The sequence below is a fragment of the Rattus norvegicus genome, chromosome 15 (genome assembly GCF_021556685.1).
Source record: "Rattus norvegicus strain SHRSP/BbbUtx chromosome 15, alternate assembly SHRSP_T2T, whole genome shotgun sequence".
Taxonomy (NCBI): domain Eukaryota; kingdom Metazoa; phylum Chordata; class Mammalia; order Rodentia; family Muridae; genus Rattus; species Rattus norvegicus.
The window spans coordinates 103,894,311-103,913,316 of record NC_141548.1 but is presented as its reverse complement, the minus strand read 5'-3'; the positions used below and the strand labels follow the sequence as shown (position 1 = coordinate 103,913,316).

At 46.2% G+C, this 19,006-nt stretch overlaps 1 protein-coding gene across 5 annotated transcripts in view; it reads right to left on the bottom strand.

The window, feature by feature from the left end:
• Farp1 (FERM, ARH/RhoGEF and pleckstrin domain protein 1) overlaps positions 1-19,006 on the bottom strand; it is a 238,217-nt gene that overhangs the window by 69,665 nt on the left and 149,546 nt on the right. For all 5 annotated transcript variants that reach the window (XM_087585903.1, XM_087585905.1, XM_087585904.1 and 2 more), the window contains 1 exon segment: positions 2,647-2,751. In XM_087585903.1, coding sequence (XP_087442029.1) covers positions 2,647-2,751 — 105 coding nt within the window.

The window sequence follows — 19,006 nt, the reverse complement described above, 5'->3', positions numbered from 1 at the left end:
CATGCATGTGTATGCAAGTGCACTATTTCTGTGTGAAGGTGTGCTATATGTCTGCGCAGCTGTACTATGTGTGTGTGTGTGGGTGAACTGTGTGTGCACACAGGTGCACTTTGTGTCTGTGCAGGTGTACTATGTATGTGCGTACATGTACTATGTGTCTGTGTGGGTGTACTAGGTGTACTATGTGTGTGCTCAGGTAAACTATGTGTCTGGGGCAGGTGATCTATAGGTGTGATCTGATACACCATGTGTGTATACAGTTGCACTATGTGTCTGTGCAGGTGTACTATGTGTGTGCTCTCTGCTCTACGGAGAGATCCTTCAGGGACAGAAGCTGTCTGGCCCAGGGAGCAGCAGAAGGTAAACTCACGATGAGCATGTGACAACCTCTGCTGACTAGCAAGGTACAGGATAAGTTCTCCAACTGACAATCTAATAATCACTATTTGCTTATGCACAACCTTGAGAAACATGTCTTAAAGACTATGGCAAACCTTTGTTTTCCTTTCTAGGGAAAAATATGCTCTGGGCTGGAGGTACGGTTCAGTGGTAGAGTATCTACCTAGCATATGCTTGACCTAAATAAACTCTATTCTATACTATACCATCCTGCAGCTGGTCCCTCAGGGAAGGGATGCCTCAGCATAGGCCCGTGGAAGCACCCCCTTCCCCCACATCTGACTGCACATCCAGCAAACATATTCCTTCTCTCCTTATCTTTTTATAAAACACAACAGTCTGGGAGTTGAACCCATTGCCTAACCATTTGCTTCCACTGAGTTACCCTCCCAAGTCTCACGTTTCTATTGCCATTATGTAAGAGTAAGCGCTCTTTCTACGTCATCACTGACATTTCTTTGTTTGGTTCTCGTAGCTGTACACATTTTTAAGGGCTATATGGATCACAGCAATCAAGCCTTTTTCTTTAGAACCTTAGGCCCGGCATAGGTCCCTAGGGTTGCACAGAAAGACAGACTGAAGTAAGAAGGGTGTGGCTGGAGCCATTAGACAGTTCTACCATTAGATAGTTGAGAGTCCAGCGTGCAGAATCTCAGACCCCTCTACCGACCTCAGCCGCAGAAAGGCTACTCTGGTTGGGCAGGACTCAGACAAGCCCAGGAACACGAGGCCATTAGGAGCACAGGGCAATTTGGGCAGGCGCCCAGCAGGCTTGTTAGAAATAACAAGCCGGTGTGTCTTTGCATGTCTGGAAAGCCGTTACTTTAACATAAAATGATCCAACGGCAATGCTCCAACCGGCCTACATGGTAATTGTGGCTTCCTGGGCTCTCGTCGGAAGCTGTACACCTCTAGTGAATGGGAACCATGCCTCTCGACACCTGACACTTCAACCCGTGTTTCTTATACAATCATGACGACTCAGTGGAGACACAGAGCTGTCAGGTGAGTGTCGACTTACAAGTCAGCAGGTCTGTGGCCACTCATGGCATTTGACAAAGGACTGTGTCAGGGAAGCTTACAATTATGGTCCTGACTAGGAGAGGACGGCATGGGCTAGGGATAAAGTTTGCAGAGTCTAGTGTATGAAAGACCCTAGACACTGCTGCAAACGAACAAACAGAAATCACAGAAAGGGGAGGCCAAAGGCAGAGTGTTTAGAGACACTCAGAGGAATCTCACTTGCCTCACTCTGGGTTACCAGATCAAGTGCCACTGGCTGTGTGCCCAGCTCAGGACAGCAGGGCTTCCCCATCCCGCATCTTTCCCAGGGACACACTCGTCCTAGATTTTGATGCTGCTTCCCTTTGCTTGTCGTTCCTACTGCCCCAACGCACGCCGGCTCTGTGGAGACCTGTCACAGTCCTGTACTGTCCCCTGGCTCAAGCCTGACCCCTTGTAGCTTACAGGTTCTCTATATCAGCATTATGGTGTCCCCAGAAGAGGGATGAGTCCTCTGTATTACTGTGTAGACTATGAACAGCTGCGTGGGAATGTAGCCAATCAGCCTACTGCTAATAACAGAGAAATCAGCCATTGACCAAAATGAAAGGAAGCTCTAAGTTTGGGATTCAAAATGGTCATACCCTTTAAGAGCATAGTTTGACGTGTTTTGCAAACTTTTAAGCAGCGGGACCTATGCACTGGGCCTTGCCACACCGTTGGCTTCGAACTACAGAAACCTGAATGCCAGTCTGTCTACTGCAGCATCACCTGTGTTAGAAAAGGAAAAACCATAGTCCGTCGTTTATATCACAAGGTGGAGATGACGTGGACCACTGGGGAAAACAGAAGAGGAGGACTCATGATGAGAATTCCCTCTGGAGTGAGGAAATAAAGCCCGTAAAGGGCTTCCTCGGTGCACGGCTGAGCTGTGTCTTGGCACACACACTCCACAGACTTTTACCTGAAACACGGATGGATGTGTATGATAAAGCAACAGAACTACGGAGTGGAGGTAGAGTGAAGGGGGCTGTTTCCAGTCTCCGTGTCCTTAGACGCCGCTGGTCTAGGCACAGATTTCTGTCGCATGCATTTTGAACGTTTAACCGAATACATATTTAAATAATACTTGGGAGTGCTTTCCTTGTATTTATTTCTGCCCAATCAAAGAGGCAGCAATCCCTCACCCTGAAGATGAACAGATGGTAAGGCAACAAGAATCTGGCACCCGCTCATGTCTCTTACCACGATCTTTCTGTGGTCAGGGAACTCCAGGCCGAAGTAGTCACCCTCCACAAGGTTGAGGTGGTTGCACACAGCATCAAAGAGGACCTTCCCTGGTGCCCGTTGCTGTGGACAGAGAGAACCGGGGTTACAGACATCTCTGCTAGAGGCACCCAGGCACACAAACCACGCTGCTCCCCATCTTCCAGTCAGAGGGGTACACATGGGGTCAGCAGGACTTGCCACCACCCGCCCACCCTGTGACATACTGGGTGTCCCTTCTGTATTTATGCTCTTGCCAACTCCAGACTTGGAGATTAAGTCACTTTCTCCCCCATTTTCCAATAACAAGGTGCTTTAGTTGTTTCTCTTTGGTTTTGCGATAGAGTGTGGCTGTGGCGCCCAGCCTGGCCTTGAATACCCAATCCTCCTGCCTTAGCCTCTGAGAGCTGGGATGACGGGCACACATGAGCATGCTTAGCATCTGTTTCTGAGAGGGTTTTGGGTTTGCGGCACACAGGTCACGGAATTGCGTTTCTCTCCCTCCAGCACTCCACTGTTAAGCTAGGGCAGGGGAGATGGCTCAGCAGGTAAAAGGGCTTGCTACCAAGCCTGACAACTGACCTAAGTTCAATTCCCAGGTACTCGAGGGAAGAGAAGGGAGTGACATGTGCAATACTCCACTTAGGCTCATGCCTTGGCTTCTCTTTACAACTCCATGGGTTCTTAATGTCTTGCTGCTATGATGGATCGAATTCTACCACACGCATCAAACCTTGGGAGGCAAAAGTCACTGGTTTTATGTTTCCACTTCTCATCCAATACCCATGTAACAGTTAGGAGTCAACTAACTCACCATACCTAATGACAGTGAGGGCTGAGACCTGACAGGGACAATGAGTGTGCCCATTAGCCTGTCCTCGCATGGCCACAGGGCCCAATAAAGGTGGTTCAGCATGGTGTATTATGTGCTTTTGTTCCTGTAATAGACACTGCTTTATGGTCCCACGGCTGCCATCATGGCAATCTGGAAGAGACCCACAGCTACCTGCGGGTGTATGACATCGTCTGTGAATAATCTCAGCTCACTGTGGCCATGGGTCACATGCACAGACACTACCAGAAATCTCCCTTCTGCCCAATAAAATGCACAGACACACCCATGCACACTTATCCAAAGGTAGGGACATAAGAGAGGAGTACAGACTACGGGTCACCAACTCTGCTTTCTGCCACCGTGGTACTGTTATCTGCTGTCTGTGATATGCCGTATGTATGACGGCCATTTCCCAGGTAGGCTGACAGACAGGGAAAGGACTTGCTTTTACTAATCCTTGGTTCTAAGTTCATTTTCTCACACCAGCATGCAGGAAGCTGCGTGATTAAGTTTGTGGGCTGACAGTTTTTCCTAGAACCTTCTTTCCTTCACTAACTCCAGCAAAACTCACACACCGTAACAAAAACATTACTTTAAAAATGGACCATGGACTAAGACGTTGTGGAAGAATTCCTATACCATACAGTCTGTCTGTCTGTCTGTCTGTCTGTCTGTCTTCCCTCCTCTTCCTCCTCTTCTTCCTCCTCCTCTTCTTCTTCCTCTTCCTCCTCCTCTAAAAGACAGATTACAGTCCATTTCACAGCCTCCAACACTCCAACACTGCTTGTTTTAGGATTCGCCAATTTTCTGCCCAGCTGGCAAGCACTCATACTTCCCAGAGAATTCCTGGAACTATGGGAATCTCTTAACTTCATCTAGGCTTACAGAGTCTGAGAAACGAGACTTCACAGTTTAACACTAGAAATTTAAATAAGCAGAGAAAAGTCAATATACAATGAGTGTCTTTATGGACAAGGGTATTAGACTAAACACGTCAGCAGAGAGGTGGTGGAGAGTTACCACGAACTCAAGTCCTCTGCACAGCTAACCTCATGGTCCTGAAGCCAGGCTGTGCCCTGTCTTGCAGCCCTCAGCCTTACCTCCGCTTTGCAAACACCTATGTTCTGCCACAGAGCAGCACCATAAGTAACTGACAGGAGTGGGTTGTAAATAAATTACCAGAATCTAGTTAATGGTGGCAAAGTGGATCTCATTTCTTAAGAACTGAACATTTACTCTTGTGCTCATTTACGTGAACTGTGCCTTCTATGGTACTAGATTGCTATTTAACATGGAGATGCTGACATGGAGTTTGAGTGACTGCTTCCTAGCCCCTAAGACCCATCTATAGGATGGCGACTCAGAAGCATTCTGAGTTCCCTGTGAATTCTGGCTACTCTCACAGCATGGCATGAGAACACTTCTAGAGGAGTAAAGACTGGTAACAGGACAGTTTCACAAGGAAATGACACTCCGATGTCCTCCACAAACTCACTGCTAACATTCCGATGGGTATCAGGGCCACTATAGCCTAAAACACCTCCAGTGGCAAACCAGGACACATTCATGGCAAAGACTGTTGAGGAGGGGGTAAGAAAAGCCATGTTTGGAGAAGGCTCAGTCCATAGAACACCTTCCATACAACCAAGTTGGAGCCCCAAAACCTACATAAAAGCTGGCAATGATGGCTCACTGTGGATCCCCAGAGCTCACAGGCCATGTATTCTAGATAATCGTGAGTGCTAAGTTCAATGACACAGAAAAGAAGAAACAAAAGAGTATTAGAGAAAGAAATCCAACATAAACCTGTGGTCTCTACACACAGCGCTCTCTCTCTCTGTCTTTCTCTGTCTCTGTCTCTCTGTCTCTCTCTGTCTCTGTCTCTCTGTCTCTCTCTGTCTCTGTCTCTGTCTGTCTCTGTCTCTCTCTCTCTCTCTCTCTCACACACACACACACACACACACACACACACACACACACACACACACACACACGCACAAATAGTCCAATTGGGGTAGTGGCCTAGGATGTAGTTCAGCTGGTAAATGACTTGTCTAGCATACAAGAAGCCCTCAATTTAATCCCCAATGACACACTATGTCATTGCTTGGAATTCCAGCTCTTGGGAAGAGGCAGGGGAAAGAGTATCCTAAGTTCAAGGTTACCTTCAAAGGAGGCGACGCACAAAGGTGGTGAGGAGACATCTAGAAAAGTATTTTCTTGTTTTTTTTTTTTAAGATTTATTTATTTTATTTATGAGTACACTGTAGCTGTCCTCAGACACACCAGAAGAGGGCATCAGGTTCCATTACAGATGGCTGTGATCCACCATGTGGTTGCTGGGATTTGAACTTAGGACCTCTGGAAGCAGTCAGTTCTCCTAACAGCTGAGGCATCTCTTCAGCCCTATGGATGTTTTCTTAAATATTGCCATGTGTTTGTGCTTTTGCAAAACCCCAAGGCTCCTACGGCCTCTAAAATCTGAATTTAGCCAACCCCACATTCAGAATTCTTGATAAAATATTCTAGAAGCATTTTCCTTATCAGAGGTCAATGTGTGACTATCATGTTTCATTCTGGAGAACAAATTGGCAATAAATGAAATCACATAATCAAATCTCTTGCTCTTTCTCTTATTGGCTACTCTTAATTAAGTTCCACAAGCATTTGAATTTTAATCTATTGCCCAAACAAGTTGGTGGACTCCACACTGTGTGTCCCCATGGTCTTCTCCATTTTAATTGGCCTTTCTTGGGCCCTATAAAATCACATTAGTGGGAAGTTTACATGCTTGGGAACAATCCCTGAATGGCATGCAGATTCACAGCCACAGTCTAGCAGGCAGAAACCTAGGCTCAAGGGCCTCAGTTTCCTGTAGTTTTGGGCTTTCCATACAGTTTTATGCAAAGACATTTCTTCCATTTTCCAAAACACTAAAGCTACAGTTTTATAGATGAGGGACAAAGCCCTCTCCTTTCCTTAACTCCCTAAACAGCTGAATAAATGAATCTCCTACTCGAGAAAGCACTTGGGAATTACCTCATAGACAGAAATCTATAAAGGTAATATCTGCCGAGGCTCACAAAATTTCCATCTGCTCAGGAAAGCCATTTGTTTGTTTGGTTTCGTTTTGTTCCTCCCCTGTTAGGGGTTTAACCATGGCAACCAAGGTACACTAATTCAACAGAAAGGAATGGTGTCTCTCAAGCCTTGCCTCCTCTTCCTACCATCCACACCTTTTAGAAAACTTTCCTAAATCCTGTAATCCACAGTCTACCCATCGGACCATAGAGGGTTACAACGTCCCATGGATTGTCTTATAAACTTTGGAGCACTTCTGAATGGGTAAAGAGAATTATTAATAAACCAGGTAGGTTGAGATATACTTTCTCAGGAAGTAAAGTTATGTTCAGGCACTTTTCTTTTTTTTTTTTTTTTAAAGATGTATTTATTATATCTGAGTACACTGTAGCTGTCTTCAGACACACCAGAAGGGGGCATCAGATCTCACCACAGATGGCTGTGAGCCTCCATGTGGTTGCCGGGAATCGAACTCAGGACCTCTGGAAGAGTAGTCAGGCGCTCCTAACCACTGAGCCATCTCTCCATCAGGTACTTTTCTATGCACAGGAAATGATTTCCCCAAGTCCCTGACATAGACAAATACTTAAGATAAATTAGAACCCATGCTAAGTATTTGGTAAGCTCCAGTCCAGGGAGAGACTCTCCAAAAATAAGGTGAACAGAGCCTAAGGGATGGTGTCCGAGGTTGTCCTGGAGCTGCGTATGTATTTGTGTTCAGGGACATGGACACACACATGCGTGCAGAGAGAGAGAGAGAGAGAGAGAGAGAGAGAGAGAGAGAGAGAGAGAGAGAGAGAGAGAGTGTGTTTTAGAAAACGAAGCAGTTGCCTATTCTTTCTCATGGCAGAATATTTTGAGAATAGAACATCCAGGAAAGTTTAAAAGAAACATTCTAAATGGGGCTTGGCAGACAAGTCTGCCAGGTGAGCATACACAAATATGCAATGTATCATTCAGCACATGGGACATATATACATGGCTATACAATGTATCATGGCACAAGGGACATATATACAGATATACAATGTATCACTCAGCACAAGGGACATATACACAGATATACAATGTATCACTCAGCGCAAGGGACATATTTGGTGTCATCACAACAGAAAGTCCTGACTTCCAGCTCTAAAGGATGCAAACTCTGCAGTGATGGTGTTAGATTCTGATGAGGACTGTTCATGGCTCCCTGGCAGCTAGGGGCTCAGAGTGTTTCTAATGAAGAAACGGCAAGCAGGCTTGGGAGGCAATGAAGAAGCTCAGCCAGTCAGGTGCCCATGGTTCCAATCCCCAGCACTCACAGAAAAGCTGTGTATGGTGACGTGTGCTTATAATCCTGCTGCTGTGGGGACATGGACAGGCAGAGATCAGGGCTCACTAGCCATTAGCCCACTCAAATAACTGAGTGTGGAGACACTCAGTAAGGGTGCCTGTCTCAGAAGAGTATGTGGAGATAACCAATGACACCCATGCACACGTGAACACACAGACTACACATACAATTTAAAACCAGTAAACGAGAAGGAGACTTTCTTATAAAGACAGTGGGGTCGGATGAGAGCAGGCTCATTCAGAATTAATTACTTTTTCATTCCAAACACAGCCACAGACTGCCTTAGGAATTCAACAGGTGAGATATTGCTCAGTCCTACGGTATCAACTCAAGAAAGAATGATAGATTATTCTTACTCTGGTTATTGTTGACACAAGGTCTCACGTGTATGCACAGGCTGACCTAAACTAACTCTACAGCCCACGCTGGTCTGAAACTTTCAGTGCTCTGGCTTTAGCCTCTAAAACAACTGAACCAGAGATATCATTGCTCCTCTGGACAGATGTGATGCTAAAATAAACTTTTTAAAACTGTGCCCACAGCAGCAGGGTTCATCTTTGCTACTATTATGGAATCTCTAGGTTGGGTATCAGTCAGAGGTAAAGTCCAGCTGTGGGACCCCAGAATCTTACAACTTCGTGGCTTCACCTCACACCTGGAATCTGTATTTGGGGCTCTTTACTGTCCCCAGCGAATCAGTGAGATATGTGTGTGTATGTGTGTGTGTGTGTGTGTGTGTGTGTGTGTGTGTGTGTGTGTGTGCGCGCGCCTGTGTGAGTGTGTGTGCCTGTGTGTGTATGTATGTGTGCGCGCACGCCAGCCACAACATTCATGTGACATCAGGGGACAGCTTACCATAGAGTCAGTTCTCTCATTCCCTCACGTGGCTTCCAGGTATCAAACTCAGACCAGGCTCACTGGCATGTGTCCTAAGAGCCGACCCTCTGGGGCTGGAGAGATGGCTCAGTGGTTAGAGCACTGGCTGCTCTTCCAGAGGTCCTGAGTTCAATTCCCAGCAACCACATGGTGGCTCACATCCATCTGTAATGGGGATCTGATGTCCTCTTCTGGTGTATCTGAAGACAGCTACAGTGTACTTATATATAATAAATGAATAAATCTTTAAAAAAAAAAAGAGCCGACCCTCTGGTCCCACAAAATGGAATTATGGTCACAAAATATCTTGCCAAGGGCCTGACATATGTTCTCTTAGTGTCATTGCCACTGTAGAAGAGATCATTGAGGAGGGAATGGGGTCCGTACTGAAAGTCGTGTTCCTGCCATGTCCCCAGATTCGGAGCTCAGTTCTGCCCATAATCTGTCTCTAGGGATGGGACCCATGCCCCCACCAGTGTGTATCCGCCTTAGAACTCAGGAGAAAGTGACCCAGCACAGTGTCCCTCTATCTGAATGCTCACTGATTTGCTGGGGACAGTGGAGAGTCACAAGTACAGATTCCAGGTGTGAGATGAAGTCCAAAACTTTGTAAGACTCTGGGGTCCCACAGCTGGACCTTGTCTCTGATACCCAGTGTAGAGATTCCACAGTAGTAGCAGATATGAACCCTGCTGCAGAGGACACGGTCCAACCCATGGTCCTGGGGAATTTGGGAAGCATGTCATTCCAGGGACCAAGTGAGGCCATCGGGGTAGGCCCAGCTCAGGATGACTTGTCATCAGATGATGAAGCTGGGTAAATACAAGAGAAAAAGGCAGAGACTGAGGGGGTCACAGCTGCAAGCCCTGGGGATGGATGCTTGGTATTGAGGCCAATGCCAGAAGCTGGAGGAGGCTGGGAAGGACTCTGCCCAGCATGTCAGAGCAAACAGGTCCCTGACACTACTCTGGCTGTGGACTTGTGGGGACTGTTGTAGCTTGCCCTCCATTCTGTGGTGTCTTGTCTCTTCCAGTCCTGGTAAATAACTAATCACGTTAGGGCCTAGCTCTCAGCCACATGTAGACAGGAGCAGTGCTTGGCACTGTCTCTTTAGGAGCAAAGGAAGAGATGGAAACAGTGCCTCAAGACAGACTGGGAAAAATTATGGCCTTCAAAAATCCTCCAGCTCGGATCCAGGCACGCAGCACACAGGCTCACTGTAGGGCGTCAGCTAATTTTCTCTGGGAATGGGTCTCCTTGGCTTTACTGTCCCTGTGCAGTTCGTGAACCAGGCTCCAAGGTTCAAGATCTTTCCATCTCGTCATCTCTTTTGAAAGCTTTAAGACCTGGTCTCAGGCCTGAAGCTGCACAAGGTCTCAACACCTCACCCTCATCCCCAGGACAGCCATTCTTCAGCTGGGCCCTCCCGTTCTCCCGTTCTCCCACAGCCCTCCAGCTCCAGGACATAGCTTCCAGAGAAGCGGGAGCCAAGGAGGCCACCAACTGAAAAACTCACAAGGACCCTGGATCTGTGTGTAAATGCCCATGGCTTTGTTTGTTTGTTTTGTTTGTTTGTTTGTTTGTTTCTAGAAGGATTAGCACAGGCCACTGTCAGCCTGGGCTTAATGCAAACTATGGGAAAAACGTCAGCCGTGAGCTAAATATAGAAAGGTGAATGCCCTCACTCAGTGTCTCTGCTGTCTCCAGGTACCGGGCTGAAATGGCGAAGAACTAAAAAAAAAGTTTTTTGTTGTTTTGTTTTTAATAAAGAAAGGGAATAACTTCCTAGAAGAAAATGAGAGGAGACAGAGGGCAAGAGATTTCTTCAGAATTCTGGGAGACGACAGAGAAGCAAGCTGAAATCTAGTTACAGAGAAAGGGGGTTGGGGTTCCAGGTGGGAAGCAACCAGATTAGGCTGACTCTTTTGAGGGCAGCAATCTAAGAGGCTACACACCAATAGCAAAGGGTGAAGTAAAATTCTCTTAAAGCTTGTGTGTTCAGGTACCCAAGAGCCTGTAATTTACAAACCGATGACAGCTAAACCCATGAGGCTGTAAAGGAGTATGGGTATGTGGTGGACAAGAGTTCCTAGGACTAAACAGTGAGGGAGAAATAAAGACTTGGCTCTAAGAGTCAGAAGGTAACACTGAGGACTCCCAACACCAGAGGAACTCAGGGCAGGATTAGACTCCAGAACCTCCCCAACACCTCTGAAATCTGAACCCAGGCTCTGCACCAGAGAACAAAGAGAATGGAAATTATCTAATAGGAAAGGAAACACAGTCCGGGGGGGAAAAATTCTAGAGGTTTCCCACCTGTGAACACCCATGGATCATCTCAGAATGAATGAGGGAAGCTGATCTCAAGGCGGAAACCTTGAGAGAAAAGAAATGAAAAGACAGCTCTCAAAGTTCAAAATGGTACAGGGCTTTCAAGAAGCAATCCAAGGGTACACTGTGCTGACCACCCGAGGAAAAGTCATGTCTTAGTGATTGTGGTGGGGTCACAGAACATCAGAGTGCACTTCTCCAGCTTGAATGACACACCTCCTTGTGTGCCACACTGTGAATGACAACTACATTACAGGGTGTGTATCTGCATATATTTCACCCACTGCTAAAGACATACAGCATACACACAGTACCACGGTCCCTGGCTACCACTAGTACTACACACTATATACGATGTCTGAGCTGTATTTTCGTGTGACTGCCGCCAGTGGCTGGTTTATGCCAGCATTGCCATGGACCACGGGGGCAGTATGGTGGCTATCCTGTCAGAAGGGCTCCTGGAATTCTTCAGCTCCACTATAAACCCCCAGAGTCACCTTGGTGGGTGGCAGTCCAAAATGGACATGGTGACATTATGTGGTGCATAGCTATCTATTTCAAACCGTGACAGGGCTTGACTGTGGCTTTTCCGTTTAGGGACCATCTCTCGTGTAATTAGACACCTGGCATCGGCAGGGATCCGTACAGGCCCCTCATGCACGGCTGCAAACAGGGCCACTTCAACATGGAGGGCAGTGCCGTGCCATGGCTGTGCTCACATGAGGCAAGTTGTCATGCACCTTAATTCCCACTTCTGTGACAGGGACACCATGACTGACCTCCTCCGCAGGGCTGAGGCCTCCAGATACTTTAAAATACTAGAGGGGCAAATGCAGTTCAGTAAACTCTGTCCAGTCTCAGCCACGGCCATGATGACCATGGTGGGGCAGGAGGGGGGTGTGATAAAAACTCAAGAAGTAAATTGCTGTCTGGTACCCTGGACAAGAAACAGCGTGATCACCATAGACAGGAAGTAAAACTTTACACCTCAGCTCTCAGGGACTAGAACAAAGCTTTCATTCTGGGCGAATTTAGCTAAATGTTTAGGCCTGCCCGTTAGTCCACACACAAACCCTGCCATTCTCCCCTGTACAGAAGCTCTGGGGTGGCCACGCTGCCTGCAAGGACACACTGTCCCCTTGTTTCCCTCGGCACTGAGCCTTGGTGTTGGGAACACTCATTAAACACACATCAAATTGGGTTTCAGGGAGCCCCAGCGTCCAGGACAAGAGAGAATGGGTCCTTTCAGCCTTGCTGTAATTCATGGACCATGTAACCATGTCCTGAGCACAGAACTCCCTTCTTCCTGCATTCTGGGGCTATGTACACCGTGTGTGTGTGTGTGTGTGTGTGTGTGTGTGTGTGTGTTATGTGTGTGTTGTGTAGGGGTGTGATGTGTAGCTGTGTATTGTGTGTGGTGTGTGTATGTGTATGTGTGTGTTGTGTAGGGGTGTGATGTGTAGCTGTGTATTGTGTGTGGTGTGTGTGTGTGTGTATGTGTGTGTTGTGTAGGGGTGTGATGTGTAGCTGTGTATTGTGTGTGTGTGATGTGTGTTGTATGATGTGTGTGTTGTGTAGGTGTGTGTGTGATGTGTAGGGGTGTATGTGTGATGTGTAGGTGTGTGTGTGATGTGTAGCTGTGTGTGTTGTATGTGTGTATGTGTGTGTTGTATGTGTGTGTTGTGTGTTGTGTGTTGTGTAGGGGTGTGTGTGTGTGTGTATGTGTGTGTGTGTGTGTAGGTATGTGGTGTGTGTGTGGTGTGGGGGATTTCTGCTGCTCTCTTAAAACTATGTGGGTCAAGGAGGGAATCCAGTCTTTCAGGGCTGTCGATAGTCTGTCTGCTCCTGACATGAGGGACTTGTCCTTGTAGTGTTAAGAAATTCTAAATTTCATTAATATAAAAAGACCTTGACATTTTAAAGCTTTCATTTCATTTCATAGGCAGGGAACCAAATTGCACATCCAGAATGAATAAGACGTGGAAAAACCAGGTTGCAACCGCTGAAGAGTAGGCATTCCAACAAAAAAACCACTTGCCTGCTTCTCAGGGTCTGCCTTGTCTAGTGCCTTTCTCTTTCAGTCCAGTGGTCTAAGCCATAAAATGCACTCAGCCTCAGAACCCGAGGTGGTGGCGGTGGTGTGAGGGGTCAACACCTGATATTGCATGACATCCAGAATCACTGTTCTAAAGAAAGGTGCAGAGTGGCTATTTATCTGACAGAAGTGAGGGCTTTGCAGCAAATCAACAGACAATGGTGCTGCTGGGTTCTATCTCCCTTCACACTCGGTCAAGTGACCTTGGCTTCCAGCTCTGCCCCAGGAGTCAATCTCTAAAGACATTCGTCTGAAGTCTGATTCTTCCGTCCACAGGTGCTTTCTAGGACAATGGCTTGATATGTTTTTAATTGGTCAGTTGTGAGAACAGGACCATTTTCTCAACCCTGAGAGAGGGCTTTAAAGTCCTTTTTATGCAAAGTCTCTTTAATTTAAAATTATATAGAAAGGAAAAATAGAAAAAAAATATCACAGGAGTTGGAATCTGGAGAAGTGGCCTATTAATCATCCGTACTTCCTGCTCTTCAGAGGGCTCCAAGCTCAGTTCCCAGCATCCATCCACATACACGTGACATCTATTCTTTCACACGCGTGCACATGAATATTTTTAAAATTAAAATAAACAAATCACTTCATGCCTGTAATGGCAGCACTCAAAGGAGTCTGAGGCAGGGGGATTGCAAATTTGAGACCAGCCTGGGTTATGTAGCCAGATCCATTATAAAACAAATCCCATTGCTTTGAAATCTTGGACAAAGATTTTATATGACTAGAAATGTCTTATTTACCTATCGATTTCAGTATGTACTTGGACAAACAAACCTGGGCTGGTTAGTTCTTGTCAACTTAACACAAACCTAGATATATCTGGGAAGAAGAATCTTGATTGAAAAAAACTCAGTGAGCGTGACTGGTAGACATATCTGTGGGGCATTTTCTTGATTAATCCGTGATGTGGAAGAGCCCATGCACTATGGGTAATGTCACCCGTGGCCAGGTGCTCCTGGGTAGTATAAGAAAGCAGTATGAGCAAGTCATGAGGAGCAAGCCAGTTAGCAGCACCCCCTCCACAGCCTCAGGTCAGCTCCTGCCTCCAGGATCCTGCCCTGACTTCTTTGATGATGAACAGTGCTGTGGGGCTGTTCTTTCCCAAGTTGCTTTTGGTCATGGTGTTTTACCACAGCAACAGAAACTTTAGCTGGGACAAATCCTAATGATTTTACTCAGAAAAAGAAACAATGTTATATTGACAGGTAAAAATTCAATTCCTGGGGCTGGAGAGATGGCTCAGTGGTTAAGAGTCTTTGTTGCTCTTGAAGAGGACCTGGGTTAGTTTCCCAGCACCCACACGGTGGCTATCAACTCCAGCTCCATAGGAGCCGACACCCTCTCCTGGCCACCTTGGGCACTACCATGCATGTGGTATATGGGTACACTCGTCGTCGGTACAACACTCATATGCATTAGAAAAATAAAATCGTTAATAAAAATAAAAACACAGAATTATATATCTGGCACAGAAAACAAAACAAATATCGAGGAAAAAAAGAATTATTGTTGGCTCTGGCATCTCAGAAATTCTCTCCTACAAATACTTCCTCACTGTGGTTTATGGTTTATAGACTCCAAAACCCACGTTGAACACATATTGATGGTGATGGAATTGAGCTCAGGACTTCTTGACACCTAGTGCCCATCACACTTGGCTATGTTGAAACGTGACCCTCACTGTGGCAGCATTGTGGGTGGGGTGTTTGAAAAAAAAAAGATTCAACTGTTAAGAGGTTAATGGTTTCCCTGATTGAGCAGAACCAGTTCATGCTTCCCCTCCTGAATGAACACGTCCGTCTTCCCTTCTTCCTGTGTTATATTAAGGTGTACACACCCTCCACACCCTCCTCAGAGGTCGAGCAGATGTGGTGGCCATGTTTGGGGCCTTCAAAGCCTCCAGAACTTTAAGTTGATAAACGTATCCTTCTTCTTTGCCCAGTTTCTGCTGTATCAACGGGAAACAGAGAAAGACATTTCTCAGTCTCTTCTCAGTTCAACAACAGCAGTGAGCGGGGGTGGACCAGGCCCCAGAGCAAGCTCTGCTGAGCTACAAAGAGGTCAGACTTCTGTGAGAATACCTAGTGCTGACTGACCTTAGACAAAGCTCAGACTCACACATGTGTACAACTCTGGGGTCAAGAAGCTTCCAAGCGAGAATATAACACAGGTGTCCAAAGACTCGGGAAGTGCAATGGTAGCAGCCTTGACTGAGAGGGGACTCGGGAGTCATGGCTGACTGGGGACAGATGGGAGTGTTCTGTGGATGGGTGATACACTTAGTACCACCGAATGTATATTCTTAAGAAATTAAAGTGTATTTATTTCGCTATAATAAAAAATAGGGGCTAGGTAGAAATATTGATAATCTGCTAAAAAAAAAAAGAGAGTGATTGCTAATGGAAAAGTCAATTTATTAAAAAAAATTTTTTTATTGGAAAGAATGATGGAGGTGATTCTACCCTGAACATTTTTAATGGACGACGCTACTGCTGCTGGGTATAAAACGTGTATGATCATATTTAGAAGCAACAAAGAACGACGAAAGGTTCTGGGATTATTGGGTCACAATGAAGTCTGGCTTGCCACTTGCTAACTACATAGCCTAGCAAACTCTCACAGCCCAGGGTTTTTTATTGTCCCCCACACCCATCACCAGTCTTCCAAAGGATTCTGAGAGCCCAAGAAGTAAAGTTTGCAGGAAGCGTCAACACTATCTTGTTTGGTAATTCACAGTTGAGCAACTTTACTTTTACCAGAAACATTTTCCATGTCATTTCTAACATTTGGTAACTATAAAGACAGTAAACCTCTCCATTCTTTAGTCACCACAAACTAAAAATGTATCTTCTCTCAATACTTTACAACTTTCTTACCAAAGATTGGGACAACTGAGGCAGAGTAGGAGAGAGAGGGAGATGGAATGAGTCTTTAAACACACACACACACACACACACACACACACACACACACACTCATATCATGCTTGCTGCCCTGCCCTCATCCTGCCATTATGGGTTCTTATACCTCTGGAACCCTAAGCCAAAATGAACTCGCTCTTCCTTAACTTGCACTTGGTCATGGTGTTTTACCATAGCAACAGAGAAGTGACTAATGCAGAAGTATATCATAAAAGAGAGAAAGCATGTCCCAAAGCAGATGCTCTACCTAGAAGGACGGAAAGATTCTGAGTCAGCCATCACAATTTTTAAAACCATGCCATGACGAGTTCCACATCACTAAACCGTCCACCTGAGAAATAAGATGAACTCCAAGCTATGACTCAATCAGAGGCTTAACCTCACGATGAAAGTCCTTCAAGGGTCCAACTGCAAAACTCAAGCTACCTACACTAACTCAGATATGGTGGTCCACACTGCATTCCCTGCACTGTGGAGGCTGGGTCAGTACCCAGCAAGATCATGCCCAGTAAAACTAGGGGGGTGGGCAAGGGAGAGGGAGAAACGGAGTCAGTGGCTATTTAAAGCATCTATACCTGGACCGTCTTGCAGGCTGTGTCTTCAGGCTGACCCACACATGTCCCTGGACCTGGAGAGCTGGGACACTGAGACAAACCTATAGGACTCTTCTCCCTTATTTCTGACTGGCTATGTGAATGTTTACCCATCAAGCTCCCTTCCCATCTTTGCCTCCCCCTATGTCACCATGTGACAAACCACATAAACCATTTCCAACACACCCCAACAACCCCGCCCCCCCAGTCAGCTCCCTCAGAGACTAGCATCTCCACTAAGCCACATCCCTCACAGTGGGGTGAGGGGCTGGCGTTCAGCCACCCGGATGAGCTACATATAACCCATCCCAGCCACTCAAGCTCTTCTCTGGGGAACACTAGACTTTCATCTACCTCAGGACCGATGCACAGGTGGGGGCACACTCTCCCTAAACTTCCATGGTTTCTTTCTTCACTTTCTTATCGTTGCTTGTGCCTGTTTCCCGACATGGCTGACCCATGTCACTTTAGACTCCCATTGTGCCCGCCCCTCCCCCATCTCCGTCATTCTGCTGATTCTTTGTGCACACCACTCACCACCTCTCAGCAACGTGTTCCACACCCACCGCCATTGCCCCCTGCTGGTGTGTACATGGCAGGATGGGGACCCTTGTCTTGTTTGTTTCTTGAAGGTGGTTCTCATAAAGAAGTAAGTCTGAAGTGGTAATTCCCATAGTGAAACCACAATGGCATAATCTTTAAAGAGGAACCACTATAAAACACTCTCAGAGTTTACGCCTTCTAAAAACTGTACACACATACTACAATAAAGGGTCCACCACAGGTGAAATGTTTATATATATTGCAGGATGGTGGCTTTCCCTTCTCATTTCCACGCTGCGGGTGTGGGTAGAGCCCAGGACCACACACATACTCTGCCACTGAGCTGCACACGTAGTCTTCAAGCTCAGCGTTCAAACGACAAGGAAATATGCTCAGTTGTACTACACAGAGCCAAACGGCCACACGATGGCTGCTTGCACAATCGCCTACCTATAGGAGGCTCCACCATGTGTTTAATAGGCCACAGCCTGTGAGTGACCAAGTCTCTCTACCTTACCCTCGAGGAGTCCTAGGAATAGACCTAGAACGAACACATGGGCCTGCTGACTCTATGGGACTAGGGCTTTCAGGACTTGGGCAACTGAGTCTTTTCTCACCTTCGTTGTTATTTGTGTGACTGTTTCGACAGAGTGAAGAGAGGACTTTAAAAAAAATCTATAAACATTTATTATAAAAATTTGTCTCATATATATATATATAAAACATTTAATGTAAGTCTCACTCATGATTCCACTAAAAATTCATCTTCAGACCTGATCTCTCATATTCCTAATTAATTGTTATAATCTATAACTTTCCTGAGGTTAATTTTTTTTAAAGATTTATTTATTATACATAAGTACAATGTCACTGTCTTCAGACACACCAGAAGAGGGCATCAGATCCCATTACAGATGGTTGTGACCCACCATGTGGTTGCTGGGATTTGAACTCAGGACCTCTGGAAGAGCAGTCAGTGCTCTTAACCACTGAGCCATCTTTCCAGCCCAGGTTAAATTTCTTTAATTTTGAGAATTTCATCCATAACTATGCTGTATTTACATCATTTCTACTCCTCTCTCCCCCTTCAGTTCTTCCCATATCTGTACCACCTCCCAAGTCATGACCTCTTCTATTACTGTATGAGCACATATGTACACACACACACACACACACACACACACACACTCACCCCACACGGAGTCCAGAGACGCAGTTCATTCTTTGCTAATCCGCACTGCTTTGTAGCTGCAGCCTCAGTCACCTTGATGTCCCTGCCTTGCGTGTGACAGGAACAAAGTCATGGCGGCCAAAACACTGAGGGGGCCAACGGAAGACACAGCACAAAACGCCAGGGCTACGGTTTACACTTTTACATGGAATCCTACCCAAACAAACTACACTCGGCAGCAGGAAGAGACCCACAGCGAGCCAACAGCAGCACTTACTCAAAGGCTGTGTTGGAAAACAGGGAGCTTCAGACAGAATACAGCCAAGTAGGACTGTGAACTTTAAAAGAAAAAAAAATTCTCTCAGTCTTCCGTGACCGAACTTTCATCTACAGGGATGACACACAAGAAAGAATGTAGCCAGTGAGAAAAGGCGTAGCCCCCTTCGCTAGAGCCAGGATGGTGAGAGAGAGACAGAGAGACGTGTGTGTGTGTGTGTGTGTGTGTGTGTGTGTGTGTGTGTGTGTGTGTGTAACTAGGAGTGGCAGCA